At 36.9% G+C, this 17629-nt stretch overlaps 7 protein-coding genes across 10 annotated transcripts; 1 reads left to right on the top strand and 6 right to left on the bottom strand.

Moving 5' to 3' along the window:
* Nucleotides 1-892: 892 nt before the first annotated feature.
* On the bottom strand, nt 893-1471 carry LOC18994565 (protein RALF-like 1). The gene has a single exon (XM_006418225.2). It carries the CDS (start codon nt 1393-1395, stop codon nt 1027-1029), a length of 369 nt encoding a protein of 122 aa, XP_006418288.1. The 5' UTR covers nt 1396-1471; the 3' UTR covers nt 893-1026.
* Nucleotides 1472-2232: 761 nt separating this feature from the next.
* LOC18994564 (protein LOW PSII ACCUMULATION 1, chloroplastic) lies at nt 2233-4706 on the bottom strand. Its single transcript, XM_006418224.2, has 9 exons — nt 4395-4706; nt 4181-4284; nt 3948-4083; nt 3637-3868; nt 3392-3549; nt 3123-3314; nt 2930-3030; nt 2726-2822; nt 2233-2588 (listed from the first exon to the last, which is right to left on the bottom strand). Exons 1-9 carry the CDS (start codon nt 4653-4655, stop codon nt 2514-2516), a joined length of 1356 nt encoding a protein of 451 aa, XP_006418287.1. The 5' UTR covers nt 4656-4706; the 3' UTR covers nt 2233-2513.
* Nucleotides 4707-4851: 145 nt separating this feature from the next.
* Nucleotides 4852-6298, bottom strand: LOC18994563 (glutathione S-transferase F6). Its single transcript, XM_006418223.2, has 3 exons — nt 5881-6298; nt 5736-5784; nt 4852-5483 (listed from the first exon to the last, which is right to left on the bottom strand). Exons 1-3 carry the CDS (start codon nt 6028-6030, stop codon nt 5053-5055), a joined length of 630 nt encoding a protein of 209 aa, XP_006418286.1. The 5' UTR covers nt 6031-6298; the 3' UTR covers nt 4852-5052.
* Nucleotides 6299-6864: 566 nt separating this feature from the next.
* Nucleotides 6865-8509, bottom strand: LOC18994562 (glutathione S-transferase F5). Its single transcript, XM_006418222.2, has 5 exons — nt 8409-8509; nt 8206-8319; nt 7779-7921; nt 7432-7480; nt 6865-7334 (listed from the first exon to the last, which is right to left on the bottom strand). Exons 1-5 carry the CDS (start codon nt 8479-8481, stop codon nt 6865-6867), a joined length of 849 nt encoding a protein of 282 aa, XP_006418285.2. The 5' UTR covers nt 8482-8509.
* A 522-nt stretch (nt 8510-9031) lies between these two features.
* LOC18994561 (glutathione S-transferase F4) lies at nt 9032-10403 on the bottom strand. Of its 2 annotated transcripts, XM_006418221.2 has the most exons (4): nt 10299-10403; nt 9994-10136; nt 9766-9814; nt 9032-9670 (listed from the first exon to the last, which is right to left on the bottom strand). In XM_006418221.2, exons 1-4 carry the CDS (start codon nt 10390-10392, stop codon nt 9201-9203), a joined length of 756 nt encoding a protein of 251 aa, XP_006418284.1. In that variant the 5' UTR covers nt 10393-10403; the 3' UTR covers nt 9032-9200. The 2 variants fall into 2 exon arrangements, with proteins under 2 accessions (XP_006418284.1, XP_024008371.1); XM_024152603.1 differs by lacking the exon at nt 10299-10403 and having other exon boundaries at nt 9762-9814; nt 9994-10124.
* A 730-nt stretch (nt 10404-11133) lies between these two features.
* LOC18994560 lies at nt 11134-14349 on the bottom strand. Of its 3 annotated transcripts, none has more exons than XM_006418220.2 (14): nt 14249-14349; nt 14118-14148; nt 13925-14007; nt 13509-13548; nt 13347-13402; nt 13117-13248; nt 12890-13022; nt 12496-12755; nt 12260-12385; nt 12037-12170; nt 11830-11930; nt 11647-11738; nt 11431-11561; nt 11134-11342 (listed from the first exon to the last, which is right to left on the bottom strand). In XM_006418220.2, the coding sequence occupies exons 1-14, from the start codon at nt 14270-14272 to the stop codon at nt 11276-11278; spliced, it is 1410 nt and encodes a 469-aa protein (XP_006418283.1). In that variant the 5' UTR covers nt 14273-14349; the 3' UTR covers nt 11134-11275. The 3 variants fall into 3 exon arrangements, with proteins under 3 accessions (XP_006418283.1, XP_024008628.1, XP_024008629.1); XM_024152860.1 differs by having other exon boundaries at nt 12899-13022; XM_024152861.1 differs by having other exon boundaries at nt 13117-13239.
* Nucleotides 14350-14760: 411 nt separating this feature from the next.
* LOC18994559 (wee1-like protein kinase) lies at nt 14761-17484 on the top strand. The gene is made up of 10 exons (XM_006418219.2): nt 14761-15084; nt 15380-15440; nt 15525-15591; nt 15718-15984; nt 16100-16167; nt 16253-16362; nt 16476-16516; nt 16619-16764; nt 16859-17212; nt 17302-17484. Exons 1-10 carry the CDS (start codon nt 14786-14788, stop codon nt 17383-17385), a joined length of 1497 nt encoding a protein of 498 aa, XP_006418282.1. The 5' UTR covers nt 14761-14785; the 3' UTR covers nt 17386-17484.
* Nucleotides 17485-17629: the final 145 nt, after the last annotated feature.

Below are 17629 nucleotides of genomic sequence, written 5' to 3'. Positions count from 1 at the left end.
TATTAAACGTTTCTAAAAACGACAAAAGTTAATTAAAACACAAAATCAGCTCCACTTGAGCTTTTGACCAAAGACGCAGATAATTAATAATTTAGTTATAGATAATTGAGGGGTGTAGATTCTCTCTAACATTTGTTGTAGAAAATATCTCTAAAACTAAGGCCAACTTTTGATTTTGCCCAATATAAAAAAAGAAGACCCATAATTATCTCAAAATCTTAATGGTTTCGACGAACTTATAAGGCTGATATAATTTGCCTTAAAAAAAAAAAACAGTTATATATTTTCATAGTTGACTCATGGGTTAAAATGTTAACAACTTGACATCCGCTAATTGCATTTGAAGCAACATTGTTTACATTACAGCCGTACAGCCAATCCACTTGATCATTATTCACAAGTTGTACTCTCTCTGTGTTTTCCAAGTTGCATGTTTTAACAACGTAGAAATTTGTTGTTATATAATATTCTCAATATTCTCAAAAAGTTATATATTTTATCACATTAAATTAGTGTGAGGAATTTGGATAAGGAACTTGATTATCCGCTGCGATGTTGATTTGAGAGGAGTGAGGTTCGAGGCAGTACCTTCAAGATATATACGGTTTGATTTAATTTGGTCTGATTTTGGTTTGGTTTTGATTAGATCCAATCTATCTAAACCCGTTTGGTTTGGTTTTGAATTTTGTTTGGTTTTGCTCTCTTACTTGTTAGTTGTTAGGAATTAGGTTGAGAGTTGGTCGCGTATGTGTTTCCAGCTTGTGCACGTATCTTAAGCAACCTAGAAACCGGTTACTCAATCCGAGTTTTGAAAGCGGTTTAAGTACCAAAGCCAAACCCCAAATCTGGTTTTGATCAAACAGACATAGATGATTATTGTGCAAGAGTTATGAATATTTTCAAAGCTCAAAAGCAAAATCAAACACTTTATGGATCATAGAAAACCCAAAGATTATTCACATATGAATCCAAGTATAATAAACTAAACAACACTTAACGAAAAGAAGAGAAGAGAACACGGTTTCTTTAGCTCCTGCAACGAGCAATTGCGCTGCAACCGCGACTGTAAGGATTAGCCTGAGCTCCGTTCTGACAATTGTAATAAGACGCACCTCTTCTCGAACAAGGCACACTGTTTCGTTTCAAAGATTGATAGCTTATGTATTTTGTTGTCGCCAATATTCTTCTGTTGATCTCTGACTCCATTTCCTCTTCCTCTGCCCCGATACACTCTGCTATTGAACCGTGGCAACCTGAGCCATGGACTCCGTTCGTGGTCCATTCTAGACCGTCGATTTCACTGGTAAAACCGGCTTGGACCGGTGGTGAAGAGATGATCACTATGAAGAAGATGAGTATTACAAAGGTTGGGAACAGAGCAAAAGACTTCGCCATTTTTATTTTTTTTGGTCTTTCTTTGGGTTTCTTATGTGCTATTATTGTTGCTTAACTTAATGTTTATATATACATACATGGTGAGTGCGTGGACTAAGTTTATGGAGTATTTATACTATCATCTAAATGTATCATGTATTGCGATATTCACAGACATGCCACTTGACAATGAAATTCAAAAAGATTATGCGAAAGAATGATTTATTAATGGAGAATTGTTGGGAGTGGTTGAATATTTGTTAGAATCGACACGGAATGAACTAAAACGATTTTGATATATTTGAGCGGTCAAGCCTTTTTTCATTATCAATTTGAATTTTGTTTTTTTTTTCGGCCATCAATTTGAATTTTGTAAAAATCAACATTATCATCTTTCTTAATGATCTGAAAGCACTGAATCTTTCTTATTGAATACTCCATATTAAGTGGCAAATTACTTCTCTTTCTCGATTACTGATTCATTATATTGATCTTAATATCTTCACTCACTATCTGCATTTTGTCATCGATTATTGGCATCGATCGAGCTCGGTTTTAGTTATCGAGAATTAGTACCAACTATTTTAACTACTGAATTTAGGTCAAATAGACAGTTTTACAATTCTCCCTTTTATCTTCCCCAACAACTATGAAACGAGTTGGGACATCGTTATCCCAATTAAAACCTAACCCCTCTTTAACTAATCTAAAATAATGGAGAATTATTAGACTAGCACTTTCTAAGAAATCATGTCTTAATTAATACAATACTCCCTCTTTAAAATCTCAGTTTTTATTTCTCACCGAATCAAAACGCGTTTCATGCTTAACAGCCGAATTCATATAACATGATTAGATCCATGAATCAGTCGTATTATCAAAACATGAATTGATGATGACACTAATAAGTTCCACAGCAAACCAATCTGAGCCAACGACTCAATGCCGCCAAAACTAAATTATTTCTTTTAAGAAATGCAAAAAAAACTGTGTTCACATATACTATTATCAATCTTTCGAGGACTTGTGAATACAAACAAACAAACAAACAATACAGAGCATTTCTTCTCCTACGAGCTCTCTCTCTAGTCTCTTCTAAGGTTTTATGAAAATACCATATGCAAGAGAGCTTCGCAGTTTCATCTTTCTAACTTGCTGAGCACGTCATCCATTGGTGGCAACTCCTTCGAGATCTCAGCCCAATCCGGCATCCCCTGAATAACAGAGTTATACACAAACCCGCTTTAAAAACCGAACACATAGGTATCGGAACAATAACCAAAAAATGAGAAACCATTTTTGCATCAAACATGAGAAACCGGAAGAGGAAAGGTTTCTAGATGAAACTTACTTTACCAGATCTCCGGACTCGACCATCTAACCGCAGTATGATGTACACGTCCTCGCCGGGGGCAACTCCTTCAGCTATCTGTTGATCTCTTATCCACCTGAAACAAACAAAACCAAACTTTCTTCTTTAAGACTCAATAAGCAGAGTTTTTCCATCTTTCTTCTATCAAACTTTGATCAGCAAAAAGGCGATGAAAGTTTCGACCTTTCCCATTCACCAGGTGAAACAATCTCTGACTTGAACCTGATTTCACCTTTCAGCTTTGATTGGGCGACTACCGATTGAGCCCGTGTGTCGAAATCTTCCTACCAAGTTAAGAAAAAAAAATCATTGCTTTGGCAAAATGAGAATGAAGATGAATATTTCCATTCGTTCCATGATAGAATCTTTGTGTTACCCCAATCGAAGGAAGAGATGTAGCTGCCTTTGAAGAAGCTCCAAAGCCCTTTTTCTTCTCGATTTCCGGTGTTTTACGTTCACCCCATACCACGGGAACTAAGAGAACACCACGTCTTAGGAGCTCGGTTCTGAACCTATCTGCCTTCTGCATCGCGAGTGTAACAGTCTCTTTCTTTCCAGCTAGAATAACCTAACAAACAGTGACAGATTCAGAAACTCAACGGAGAATACTCAGAGGCAGCAAATAAGTGGGATAAAAAGACTCACGGGTCGAACTGTATCCCTTAGCTGCACAAGCTCAACCACACGGTTGGTTGACAGTCGTAGAGGCAACCGGGAAAGAGTTTCGTCTCGAGTTATCTGAACCATTTGCTCTTCCTCTTTCTTGTTTTCCCAAAGGAACAATGAAACCAGAACAACAATACCTGTACATTGCTGTTCCAAAAGCTTAGTCACATGAAAGAGCCGAAAAAAGAACGAACTTTGGATTCAAGTTTTGTCTATGGACTCACCTCCAATATTGATTGCAGCATTTCCTGTAGTTTCCAGAAGATCTGGAGCACCATCACCGCCTCTAATTGCCTGAATCAGTCTTGGTACGGTGAAGAGCGTTGAGATACCTGCTGCTGCTGCAAATGCAAAATAGAAGAATTTTCTAAAGCCACGAAACGGAGCTCGCACTTCGCTAATGAGTTTCAGGTCTCTTCGGAAACTATCGCCGATATCTTCCCCGCCTAACCTAGCCTGCACAAAAATGGAAGAAGTTTTCGCCATTGAGAAAGTTCTTCTTGGTGGATAAGAACAAAAAATAAAAGCAGAAGACCTCTTCTTGCAGCTCCTTAAACTCGGGTAATGCGCGAAAGGATGCTAAATCAGGATCATTTAGAATTGTGGCAAACTTCAGATCATAATCTCTCAAAGCGGTTCTCAAGCAATCAGCAGCTTTTTTTCCTTCGCCCCTACCTCGAGACGATGAACAATAGGCATGAAATTAAAGAGAGCAGAATCTCATTACATCAGTGATTCTTACCAATTTCATCAGTATATGGTTCTTACCGGTAAGCATGACAACATGCTTTGTTATAGTAAGCAGCTTGTGACTCGATAGGATTAGGATCTAAACCCAGTGCTGTTTCAAACTGAACAAGAGCATCTTTGACCTGAAAGAAATCCGACGAAACAAACCAATTGAATCTGAGTCCAATAAAATCTACTGAAACATTTTCACCTACGATCACAATTATCATCCGAATCGATCTCTAGAACTTACCCGCCCTCTCTTAAAGAGTTCGAGGCCAGTATTAACGCACGACTCTGCCGTGAGAGTATCCGCCGGAGAGTTTGGAGACGAAGAAGATGGAGAAGAAGAGGAAGCGAATACAAGGAGATAGGAATCCCAATTCCGGCGAGAACTGAAAAGGGTCGCGTCCCCTGGAAATAGCCATGGCCGTCGTTTACTCACTCTCGAGAAAGGGTTCGAGGCGCGGCGGAGGAAATGGCGGTTGAGCGACGGAGCGGTAGCCACAGCCATTCAATTTTCTTCTCCGCTTCCCAAAAAAAACCAATACTTTTATCTTAAAACACTTTTTGTATTTTTTGGGTTTCTCTGTTTTATTTCGGAAAATTATATCTTTTTCAAATATATAATGATTATTTTATTTTTGTCCATATATAAATTCTTGTTTTATTTAGGAACTTTAAGATAGACATATTAACCAAAAAAAAACTGTTTTTATAAAATGAAGGCTCATTATTCATACATAATTGAAAATTACATCAAATCAATCTTTCAGAAACCAAAATAAAGTACACAAAAAAAAAAACAGAGGAAACACAAACATATAAACAAGAAAATTTATGAGGATTGGGCAATGAAGTCGCCGCCACTTATTCAATATGTGTGGATTAACAGTTTGAGTGAAATCCATTTAAAGGACCTTCTGAGAAGAAGGCCTAGCAGTGATGTCAGCAACCCAAGCACTGACATGTGGACGTTCATCAAAGAGCTTCTTGGTTGGAGTATCAAGCAAGTATTGAATCACAGGGATATGGTGAAGATCGACCAAAGTGAAGTGATCACAAGACAAATACTTAGACTCACCAAGCCTAGCTTCGTAGTTGTCAAGCACTTTGGCTAACTTCAGCTCTTCTGCTTCAACAACGGCTTGGTCGGTGGTCAAACCGAAGAAATGCTTGAAGATTTGCTCCCAGCCAAGCTTTGAAGCAACTGAGTCAAACTCGTGAGCTTCTATCTCCATGCCCATGGCCAAGATTGCCATGTTCTTGGAGCCAAGTGACAGAAGTTGGTTTCCTTTGTCTGAGTATTCATGAGCTATGTATTGAGTAATTGCTCTTGATTCTGCATAAAATTTAATAATCAACATTTTAGAGTGTTTTGCTTTCTCTAATTGCAATGATCAAAATCAGAATTTGAGACATTGAACCAGGATTGGGCACCCAAACCATACCAAATCATTTATTGTTTTCATAGTGATAATACCAATCAGTATTGTATTTTGCTTCACACTAAACCGAATCTGAATTTTGTATAGTTGAACCGAACCGAACTAACTATTCAAACGGGCCAGGCCTAAATTTAAGAATCGTTTACCGAAAAGCTTGAAGTCTCCATCTTCAAAGGCTGGAATTTTACCAAAAGGCTGCAGAACAAAATTTCAAGAATTTCAGACCAAGAATCAGTATTTAAATGGAACAATCTTTATATTGAAAATATGATATTACATATCTATACTTACGTTGCGGGAGAGGAAAGGCTCTTTCTTGTGTTCACCATCTTTGAGCTCGATATGAACAAGCTCAAAGTCAAGATCTTTCTCGTGCAAAGCGATGAGAACTCGTCTCGTGGCTGTTGAAGCAGGGTGGCCAAAAACTTTGATTCCTGCCATTAATTAATACTATATATTTTTTTTTGTAACAATATTGAAGAGATTAATTAAAGTAGAGAGATCTTTGAAGTTGATGGAATAAAGACACAAATGGTGGAGTGTATTTATACAACTAAAACAGAGTACTAATACTAAGTGAATAAATAAAAACCAAATCGGCGCCACCAATCTTGAATATACGTTGTCAGAGGATTATTCCAAAGCTAATTAAGTTGATTATCGTTAAAGAAAAAAAAACTTGATTAATGTATATAAAGTTTTCGTGTCTATTGGTCCAAGACTTTTTTTAGAAGAAAGTTAATATAAAACACTAATATCAGAGAAATTATCAACCACCGCGTGATAACGACCAAAAAAACTCTTTTTTATCTACAAGTCAAAGTTTGACCGGCCCCGTTAGGTTCATCACGTGGATCGTCGGCTGCTCAAATTAAATTCGATCGTCGAGGACTCTGTTTCTCGATTTCCTTCTAACCAGATAACAATAATGATAACAAACAAAATAAAACTGAACAAAGGACTTTAATTCAGTTTCACACTTTTGACAATGTTGTATACAAAGTCGGGCGTCAACAAATCAATCTTGTTAAAACAATGATATGGGCGAAATATATTACGAACCATACATAAATTCATTACAGAAAAATAAAATACAATTTCATAAAAAAGAAACACTCTAAATCCTAATTTTTTTTTCCTTATATCTGAAAAAAAGTTTTCCCTTTATTCTTTCTAATTTTTTTTGAACCAGATTTCCACTTTATTCATCACATCAAACTTAGAGAAAACAAACAACACACACAGAGACACACTCGCACACAAAGTTCATTGCTCTCATTTGTTCTCTTTCTTATCATACCAAGCCTTCACATCACATGCCTTCTTCCAAGCCGGTCTAGCTGTAATCTCAGCCACCCACCGGCGCACGCTAGGTCGGTTTTCGAACAATCTCTTCGTAGGTGTCTCCATAAGGTATTGTATATTAGGAAGGTGATAGAGATCAGCTAATGTGAATTTGTTACTGGCCAAGAAGCTAGAATTTCTGAGTCGTTCTTCATATATATCTAGAACCTTCTCTAGCTTCTGCTCGGTAACATTCACGACCTTATAGTCCGTCTTTAGACCGTTCATAGGCTTGATGGATTGCTCCCAAGTGAGTATCGACGCAGGTGGATCGAACTCAAAAGATTCGATATTCATCCACATTGTTTGTGTTCCCATCGTCTTGAAGCTTTTATGATTCAGAAGTTCTGAGCCTCTTGATCTATGAATAGTCGCTATGTATTCAGATATGGCTCGGGATTCTGAGGAAAAACAAAAATCAATCAAAATTCATTAGATTTTAAAATCGAGAAAATGTTTTATCAGATCAGTTGGTTGTACGTGTAGTTTAAAACTCACCAGTTAACTTAAAATTCCCGTCTAGGAAAACTGGGACTTGACCAAATCGCTGCATCAATATATAAACACATTATTGAACTCAAAACGTAATTCTAACATGTAGTATATAACTTAAGTCATAAGTAACTAATTTCTAGGCCAGAAGCCCTAGCTATATAACATGTTGGTATGTTATAAATGTACGATGATTCATTTCATTCATTGCTAATAAGTTGATTAAACAGGTGTATCAAGAGGAAATTTGGTTGGAAACCCTATTAATATAACATGTTTAGATCGAACACTAATTAAAACTTAAAACCCTTCTTGAATTACATACAAGTAATCCATCTAGAGGTGAAACTTACATTGAGAGAGAGAAAACGTGGCTTCTTCTGGTCACCGGCTTTCAAGTCGATGGTGATGGGATCGTAAGAAAGGCCTTTCTCGTGGAGAACGGCGAGGACACGCCTTGTATTGGTGGAGTAAGGATACCCATAAATCTTATACCCTGCAATTTTCCATTACCATATCGTACGAAGAAGATTTTAGAAGAATAAAACCCATAAAATTGATTGTTTTTCAAGAACAAAAACATCAATATATACCGTTTATACTTTATACCAAAGAAAAAGAAAAAACAATTATAGTTACAACAACTAGAGGTGATACAAAACGCACTTATCTTTTTTCCGGTTGATAGAATATATTTCGAGACATCAAACAGAAATAAAAATCACAATCAAATGACGACATTTTGCTATAAATCAGAAATCTAGGTGTTATTATATTTACCATCTTTGTGAGCTAATTCTTCACACCGTTTATAGCATTGGTGACGACTCTCGAACGTCTGGTTACAAGAATGGTAGCAACTCGTAGGTTCATTGCTCGCGTTTACGCCCATCCCTACGACTCAATTAAGAATATTCAAAACCATTATATAAAATAGTTGATAGCAGAAATACGAAAACAAAACAAATAATCATAATACTTACATGGGAATGGTTCATAAGAGATGGCCACCATAATCACGAGAGCAAACGAAACCAATAATCTAGAGGAACCCATTTTGACTACCCTCTCTATACACTCCAGTGCTTTTATATTTTGTCAACCCAAAAGATGTATATATAGTTAGATAAAATGGGCCACAGCCATATTAAGATATAGTTTTTTCCCTATTAAGTTTTGTTAGTAATTAGTTTTTGACATGAAATTGTAGATTTCTTTCCTCTACAGTTTTTTTTTTCTTCTTATTATGGACTTTTTCTTTTGCATGTTTATCCTTAATTTCTCTTCAAATATTACTAAATGATTTAGTCCAATTGTGCCAATTTGTTCAATTTCCATTTGAAGACATGATATTGTATATATATATATACATATATATATGTGTGTGTGTGTATATATATATATATAATTTATATATCATTTTCATTTAAGACATTTTTTAGAAAGAAAACATATATTTTTTTCTCTCTTATTTCTTGAATAAAAAATTGAAATGGAATTAAAACTCAATCTAATATGTTTCCGAGACGTGGATGAGTGAAAAGAGAAAAATGCCCACTGAGACCAATATTGTGCACCCAAAAATGTTTAGGGGCTATTCTCGAAGTTGTTGAAATTATAACTTTTTCTTTCCTTTATTCATATTCATCAAACTACATGTAAACCAAACACAAAAGCATCTTATAATATGAAAAACAAACAACACAAGCTTACAAACAGAGACGCAAACTCAACACACAAACACCTCACACACAAATTTTTTCTTCTGCTTGCATTTACTTCCTTTGCTTACCAAACCAAGACTTGTCCTGGTCACAGGCCATCTTCCAAGCCTCTCTTCCCGTAATCTCATCCACCCACTTACGGATTTTAGGTCGACTTTCGAACAATCTCTTCGTTGAAGTTCCCAAAAGGTATTGTATATTGGGTAAGTGATGAAGATCAACCAAAGAAAAGGTATTACAAGCCAAGAATCGAGATTCTCCGAGTCGTTTCTCGTAGACATTTAGAACCTTCTCTAGACTAGCCTCGTTTTCTTTGACGACCGACTGATCAGTCTCTAGACCGTAGAGAGGCTTAATGACTTGTTCCCATGTGAGTTTCGATGCGGGTGGATCAAACTGATGAGCTTCGATTTCCATCCACATTGTTAATGTCGCCATTGTCTCGTGGCTTTGAAGATTCAGAAGCTGTGTGCCTCTTGAACTATGAACATATGCAATGTATTGTGTGATGGCTCGGGATTCTACACGGAAAAAAAAGAAAAAAAGATTAAATGATCGCTAAAAATTGATTAAATAGAAACAAATGTTTATCAGGTTATCGTAAGATTAAACTCACCGCACAGCTTAACATTTCCATCTTCCAAAACGGGGACTTGACCAAATGGCTGCATCAGTAACACATTGTTAATTAAAAACTTGAAATCTTTGTGTTACAAGTAGTAACCATAAACAATATGTTAACAACACCGGTAAGAATTAGCCTAGTTCAAACATGCCTCGAGAGACAAGTAATCTACCCTGAATTTACTAATCTCTCGATTTTTTTTTAGATAAATTTACTTACGTTGAGAGAGAGGAAAGAATCCCTTTTATGTTCACCGGTTTGCAAATCGACGGTAATGGGCTCGTAAGAGAGTCCTTTCTCAAGGAGAACAGCGAGAACACGCCTTGTGTTGGTGGAAAAAGGATGGCCATGAACCTTGTAACCTGCATTTTCATTGTGTTAACATATTCTTCTCACATTAGTGTATAAAAAAGAATCACAGAAACGAAATTTATAAATATTAAATCATATCCTGTTTTATTCTGACTTGAAGTTAAATATATGACGAAATTACCAAAATAAAAAAAAAACTACATATATCTTACCGATATTTTTTAATTCTGCTGTACACTTCCTATTTGGCAATAGGTTCAACAACATCTTCATGCAGTCCATCGAGAGACGACTTATGTAGCTCATCGATAACCCGATTGTATAATTAATACATCTATTTATATACTAAGTTATATGCCCTCTTGTTTTGCAATACAAAAGAGAGAGACATTTTGCTTTTACCTGACATCCACGTAAAGGTTACCACCTTTCTTGTGGATCAATCGATGAATTGTTCCAATATGATACAAATATAAACTAGGGATCTACAGTTTTTAAAACTAAATCACAATTTCGTCCCTGTTAATCCAACTTATCATTGAGAGTGATAATATTATCCAGCCTTGATTGGAAAAAGATAAGATTTTGAATTAACAAGGACATACAGTAATACAAATTTTAATTATAAACTTGTTAATCTGTGTGAAATTTCTAAAACTTGACTAATTTCTAAACTAATCGTTCTTTAATTATTCTTAACGTTTCATCAAGTGCTACATTAAGACAAAGACGAATACTACCTTTTTAGCTTCGTGAGGTTAAGGCACAAAATATTTTGAGATTCACCAAAGCTCAAGAAAGGAATCAAACCAACAAAGAGTTCATGCATAACTAAAACGACTTGACCAATTGTAAGAACTGATTTACGCCTTTCAACTAGTAGCAGCACCAAAGAAGAAAACATGATGAATCCAAAAAAATTTAAACTCTGTTTAATAAATCGCATAACAACTCTGGTAGTCTCCTTTTTATTATTATAATTTTTCTTTTTTTTTTGCAAACGACATATTACTGGAATACTGTTATTTGTGTTCTACATTCCTACTATTTTGATTTTTAAAAAATCTAATGTTGTGCAATCTTTCAGTTTCCACGATTCTGCTATCTTATTGTTATCAATCAGTGCTTTAACTATCGTTTGCTTCTCTGCTTTTTTTCCGGGGTTTTTGTGACATTTGTGTGAGTTACATTACAAACTTGAGAAATATGAAGACAAAATGATCACCTCATTGGTGTTCTTCACTTCCATTTCTTTCCTGTTGCAATTGAACAGCTACTTCAACAAATGAGTTCAGTGACATATTGACATGAGATAAGAGTCTAAAGAGTGGAATCAAAACTGACCATGGCGAATGTAGACGGACAAAGCTCCCAATTTCGACATCAACATCCGCGCATACTTTAGGATTAAAGATAATTGTTGTTTCTGTTTCTTTAGCCGCAAGAGCTTGTGTGTTCTTAAGCAAGAGGGAGTCCTACAAAACCGAATGTGTGTCACTCAATGCTTCTAATTAAAGGAACAGTTTTATTAGATGCGTCGAGAGATCGAGAGAGAGAAACCCCAGAAAGGTCGATGACAGAGCATTTGCAGACAACCAGCTTTCCCTCCAAGTGTCTTGACATGATTTCTATATCAACATAGCTCGACGCATCTGAGTTGGGAAACGGGAAATAGAGATAAACAAATCAGAACAAAAGTATAATCTAGATTTCGTTTATATGGGAGTTGCGAAGCAGCATTACCTGCTTGTCCGATTCCACCCCGCAATTTCTTCATGATTTCTATTTCCGTCTCTTTTTCTTGTTTCATGATCTGTTGTAGCTTCCCATACAGGCTAGAGCCACTGCAGATCAATGCCACAAAAAAAACGGGTTTTGATGTTAAGAGATATGTACGATTTTTTTTTTTTAAAAAGTGTGGAGTCTGAAAGGTGTTGAGAATTTGATTACCCAGATAATTTAGGTGAGCCGAACAAGAGACCTTCTTTGCACAGAGAGGAAGCTTTTATTGCTTCATCAAACCGGTCTCCAACAAATTGTTTCTTCTGGTTGGAAATGTTTGGCACTGAGATTTGACAACTAGGCTATGTAGCAGAACAATATGATTTTGGATATGAGTGTACAATGAGAAGAAGGACACGACGTAAATCACAGAAAAGGAGGAGAACAAAACCTCATCATCGCTTGATGATTCACTATCCATGGGTCCAGGAAGTTCATCATCAGTATTACTATCTTGGAGGTTTGATGAACTACCCTTATGATTAACTTTCAAACTTTTTCCTTCACGCCTGCTGTACTGGAGCAGAAAGGATGCCAATGAATGAAACAGAGAACTGAGCTAAGTAGCAAATCAATAGCTAATTCACTGGATAAGGATTAAGGAAAGATTACTGGTTTAGAGCTCACTCTAATCTTATCTGGAGGAGGGAGTAAGAACTTGGATACCGCACCTTCAGTGTACCCGTGCAGAACCTCCGTCGACTCAGCAAAAGAAAAACCTTTTGATCTTTCATCGGAATCGTTGGGGCATTCAGCAATGGGATCCTCCTCTATCGCCTGATCAGCAGCAGGCTCAAAGAGTTCAGCCATGTCACTTATCTTGGATAACGTTTCTCCATGAGTGTGTGAGTGAAATGAAAATTTTGGCCTCACATGATCTTTGGCAACTGCGAAGACATTAGAAGCCCAACTTAGAGATTTCAGAAGTTTATGCACTCATCATTTGGTTTCTCTGAGTTTTCATCCCGTTCTTTAAATTCTAAGGTAAATATATGAAGAAGGTTTTTGGATGAAAGAGTACCTTTAATACCTCTCTTGGCTCTGAAGCCTGATGTATGGGATGATGAGACTGAAGCAATACCATTCAAATGGATTAGTGACTTTGTTTCTTTACTTATAGTAGACCAGGTTGCCACTTGTTCTTCATGTAGAATCTGAAGGCAACAATAATCATCATTACAAAAACCACAAGTACAGCGACTCAATAGGTCACCAACTCGACAAAATAGTCGAAGATTAGATGATGACCTCATCATCTGACCCGCTTTCCTGAGCAGATACGCAAGTTAATCCGGCTCTTCTTGAAGAAGCGAAATAACTCTCCTCGGGGGAATCAGGAACTTCAACGTCTTCCTCAACAGAGGAAGATATCTTCCCTAGCTAAGAAGAAGAGTAAAATCTCCCATCACCATTTGATTCAAAAAGCTGAGACAAGAAGCTGCACAAAAATAATATTTTTGAGAAAGAAAAAGACTCACAGGTGCTTCCCGAGGTACATCGCCGGTTTCCCTAGCATAATCTAGTTCACCACAACCTGGAAATAACACACAAGCTATGATAAGGGAAACCTAACTGAAGTGAAGATAGTCATAGAAAAGGTTGACCACAAGCTGGATATATATATATATATATATATATACCTATGAGTTTTTCAAGCTTTGTTTGAAGTAGTAATCCTCCCTATAATATCGAAGCCAAACTATGGTCAAACTGTGTTCACATTCCCTATAGCTCCTCAAAACTACCCAAGTCACAATAGTCAACTGGGCAAAATCAGTATTCATCACCAAAATTTAAAAGTTCCCAACTTCTTTCTTGATGGATATTTAATCGAATCAGACAAAAACAGTGCGCTGCATAATACAACATAAGAGACTCATTTTTTAGAAACCCAAATTTTGATGAAGATGGTAGTAACTTCTCATCATTCTATCCATCATCATCAAACACATAAAATTTCTGTCAACAGACAAATTCGCAGGATTTCCTAGACCTCTCAAAGCAAACTCAAGGAAAGAGGTTTACAGAATTAAAAAATTGAGAGACAAAAGATTACCTCTTCCTTGGCCTTCTCACTTGGCCACATTTCAACCTCTCCCAAATTAACATTCACGTGCTCTTCCTCTTCGGGCTCTTCCTCTAAAACACGAAACAGCAGCTTCAAAATTACTCGTTAGATAATGAAGGACATAAAAACGAAGAATCAAAACAGAAAAATTTCAGATGACAAAGCAATCCTCAGTCCTCACCAGATATGCTCTGATCAGAATCTGGGTTTCCCTGAAAATCCAACACGAAAATGCAAAACGGAAGATCAAATGAATGTTCGGGAAGAAGAAATCGCAAAAGTAAACAATTCAAAAGGCTATTGGACAGTCACCGGTAAGTTATTTCGCCGCCACATATGTCCCCACCGTTCAAATTGATATCGCCGGTGTTCGCCTTTGTACCGGCGTCGCCGAGGCTATGCTGAGATTTGTAATTGGGCTTCACTATTTTTATTGGATTTTGTCTTTGGGCTTTATATTGGCTCAATTCATTAAAACTCCACGTTTATAGAGTTTATTTTGATATACATACCACATTTTGGAATTAACATGCAAGTTTATTATTAAAGACCCCAAGAGCTAGTGCCATTATAGAAAAAAAATATTTATTATTAAAGACCCAAAGCTTACACGACACGCTCCACAGTAGATCCGCTGCACCTCTAGCTAATCTCCAATGGAAGCTACAACCTAAAAGATCCAACGGTCAATAATTGATAAGAGAGTACGTGTAGCGTAGTCACTGCTGCTGATGATTGGTTCCAAATTAAGGCTCGAAACGCTACGAGGAAGAGCGCGCAAATTTTAAATTTATTTATAATTTTTCATTTAATCTCTTACCTCCCACCACAAAAGTAAAATTCATCGTCATGTTCGAGAAGAAAGGAAGAACACTGTTGGCGAAGAGGAAAACCCTAGGGACGATCAAAACGAGAAGAACGAAGAAGAATCGGAAGATGGAGGGGACATTGGAGCGACACTCGCTGCTTCAGTTCGGTCAATTGTCGAAGCTTTCGTTTGATAATCGTCCGCCGTCGAATGTTGCTTCATCGGCGTTTCAGGGTCTCCTGGATTCGGAGTCGTCGGAGCTCCGGAATCACTTGGGTTCCGTTGATGCAGATGCCGATTGCGGAGAGAAGGAATTTATTCTCAGCCAAGACTTTTTCTGGTAAATCTTCGTTACTCGGATTTTTAGGCATTTTGTTTGCTGTGAGGTTGAGATCTATCGTTATCTTCCTGGGCAGACAACGTTTTCATTCTTAAATCCATCCTGGGCTTATCTGATTGGGCAAAAATCTATATTTGGTCTTGTAGATTTAAGGAGCTTTCCCATATTTTCACCTATTTGAATCTAGCTTCTGGGTAAAATTGATGAATGTAGCTCTAGTTAACCAGATAATATCTGTGAATTGTGATATCTCATGTCAGCTACTGATAAATTTCTTTTTCGAATCATCTTTCAGCACACCTGACTATATAACTCCGGACAACCAGAACTTGATGAGCGGTTTAGACATCAGCAAGGTGAGTTAGGAGAAATTGAAAATGTGGTTTTTGATAATTCCCCAATGTCTCTAATTTATAAGTTTTTCTCTTTCGTGTTTGTAGGATCATTCTCCTTGTCCTAGGTCTCCTGTTAAACTAAATACAGTTAAAAGCAAAAGATGCCGGCAGGGTAAGCTTTCGTTTCACTGTTTGTCGAAGATTTCTTTTTCTCAGATGTAAAAATTAGCATGAGTTATTGATGTTTTAGTTCCCAAACTTTTTCAATAACAAACAAAAAATTCGATGTTTAATGCAGACAGTTTCACACTTAAAACATCAAATTTTACCTGGTCTACAAAACATAGTAGAGAAGATGAACAAGAGACTGATGATATTGACACAGATGAGATCATGGTTGATAAACTCCAAGCTAACCAAACAGAGAGGACTGGATATGTTTCACAGACTGCAGTTGCTCTGCGTTGTCGTGTTATGCCACCTCCTTGCTTCAAGAATCCATATGTGATGAATGAGTCTGAGACAGCTACTGATCCTTTCGGATATCAGAGGTCAAAATGTGCTAGTGAGTTATTACTACCCTGTCTTCCTTAAAATTTTGTTTAAGAATTTCCTGAAAGGCTAAAAGATATTACTACGGTTCTTCTGTACAAAAGTTTGAGAATGCAACTGTCATGCAGGTTTTCTACCTGCAAGTATAAGTGGGGATGGGTTGTCAAGATATCTCACAGACTTTCATGAAATCCAGGTACGCCGAAGAAGGTCTTTCAAATGTTAATTTGTTATCAAAATCCTATTGCTTCTTCTAACATAACTTTGTTTGTTTTCCCCAGCAAATTGGTGCTGGGAATTTCAGTCGTGTATTTAAAGTTTTGAAGAGAATTGATGGTTGCTTGTATGCTGTGAAATACAGCACAAGGAAGCTGTATCTAGATTCAGAGAGGTAGATTTCTCCTTTAGTTTTCTTAGTAAATGAATGATTTTACTGTATTATAATAGTTCAACTTGTTTGGATCAATTTATTTAAGTAATCAATCATAACCGAGTTTAATGCAGGCGTAAAGCTATGATGGAAGTTCAAGCTCTTGCTGCTCTAGGTCAGTACAGTCCCTTGTTTCACCTTTTTGTCCTCAATCTATTGTGTTAGTCCCTGTTTGGAAGCTAAGAGCAGTACCGTTTCTATCTTCCTTTGTTTGTAGGATTCCATGAAAATGTAGTAGGATACTACTCCTCGTGGTTTGAAAACGAGCAATTATACATTCAACTGGAACTCTGCGATCATAGTTTGTCCAAGAAATCTTCTCTTAAGATCTCAGAGAGAGAGATCTTGGTGATTATGCATCAGGTACACACTTTCATACAAAGTTAAGTACAGAGTTTCTTGTTTCCTGAGAATTCTTATACAGAAAGTACCAAACATTGTACCATGTCTCTTACAGATAGCTAAGGCGTTACAGTTTGTGCATGAGAAAGGAATAGCTCATTTAGATGTAAAACCCGACAATATATACATCAAGAACGGTGTCTGCAAGCTCGGTGACTTTGGTTGTGCAACGCGATTGGACAAAAGCTTACCAGTAGAAGAAGGGGATGCACGTTACATGCCTCAAGAAATACTAAACGAAAACTACGAGCATCTCGATAAAGTCGATATCTTCTCTTTAGGTGTCACTGTTTACGAGCTCATAAGAGGATCTCCTCTTACAGAGTCAAGAAGCCAATCCCTCAATATTAAAGGAGGAAAACTTCCTCTACTTCCCGGCCATTCGTTACAGTTACAGCAACTGCTTAAGGTACGTTATTTGCTTTCTTATCTCTGTGTTTTCATGGAGCATTAGAACATGGCATGTACGACAGAATTTCTAACATGTTTTTGAAACAGACAATGATGGATCGTGATCCAACGCGTCGTCCTTCTGCTCGAGAAATAATGGAGCATCCCATGTTCGATAGGATTCGAGGTTGATTCATATGACCCTCTCAGATGTTGTCATGTTGAGAAACTAAACTTTGTAATTATGGTACCAAACTACCAATGATCGGATTTGGAGGAGGGTATTGATCCTAGCACCAGTTTTTTTTTTTTTTTTTTTTTTTGAAAAATATTGGCGTCAAAAGGTACCATAATTGGGTACAAAAGATCCGGTTAACCAGAAACACAGAGAAAATGTATTTGTTTTTTTGTGTTGTAATTTTATGCCTTTGTGGAA

The sequence above is a fragment of the Eutrema salsugineum genome, unplaced genomic scaffold, assembly GCF_000478725.1.
Source record: "Eutrema salsugineum unplaced genomic scaffold, Eutsalg1_0 scaffold_5, whole genome shotgun sequence".
Taxonomy (NCBI): Eukaryota; Viridiplantae; Streptophyta; class Magnoliopsida; order Brassicales; family Brassicaceae; genus Eutrema; species Eutrema salsugineum.
The sequence above is the reverse complement of the archived record's forward strand: the minus strand, read 5'-3'. Positions and strand labels throughout refer to the sequence as shown.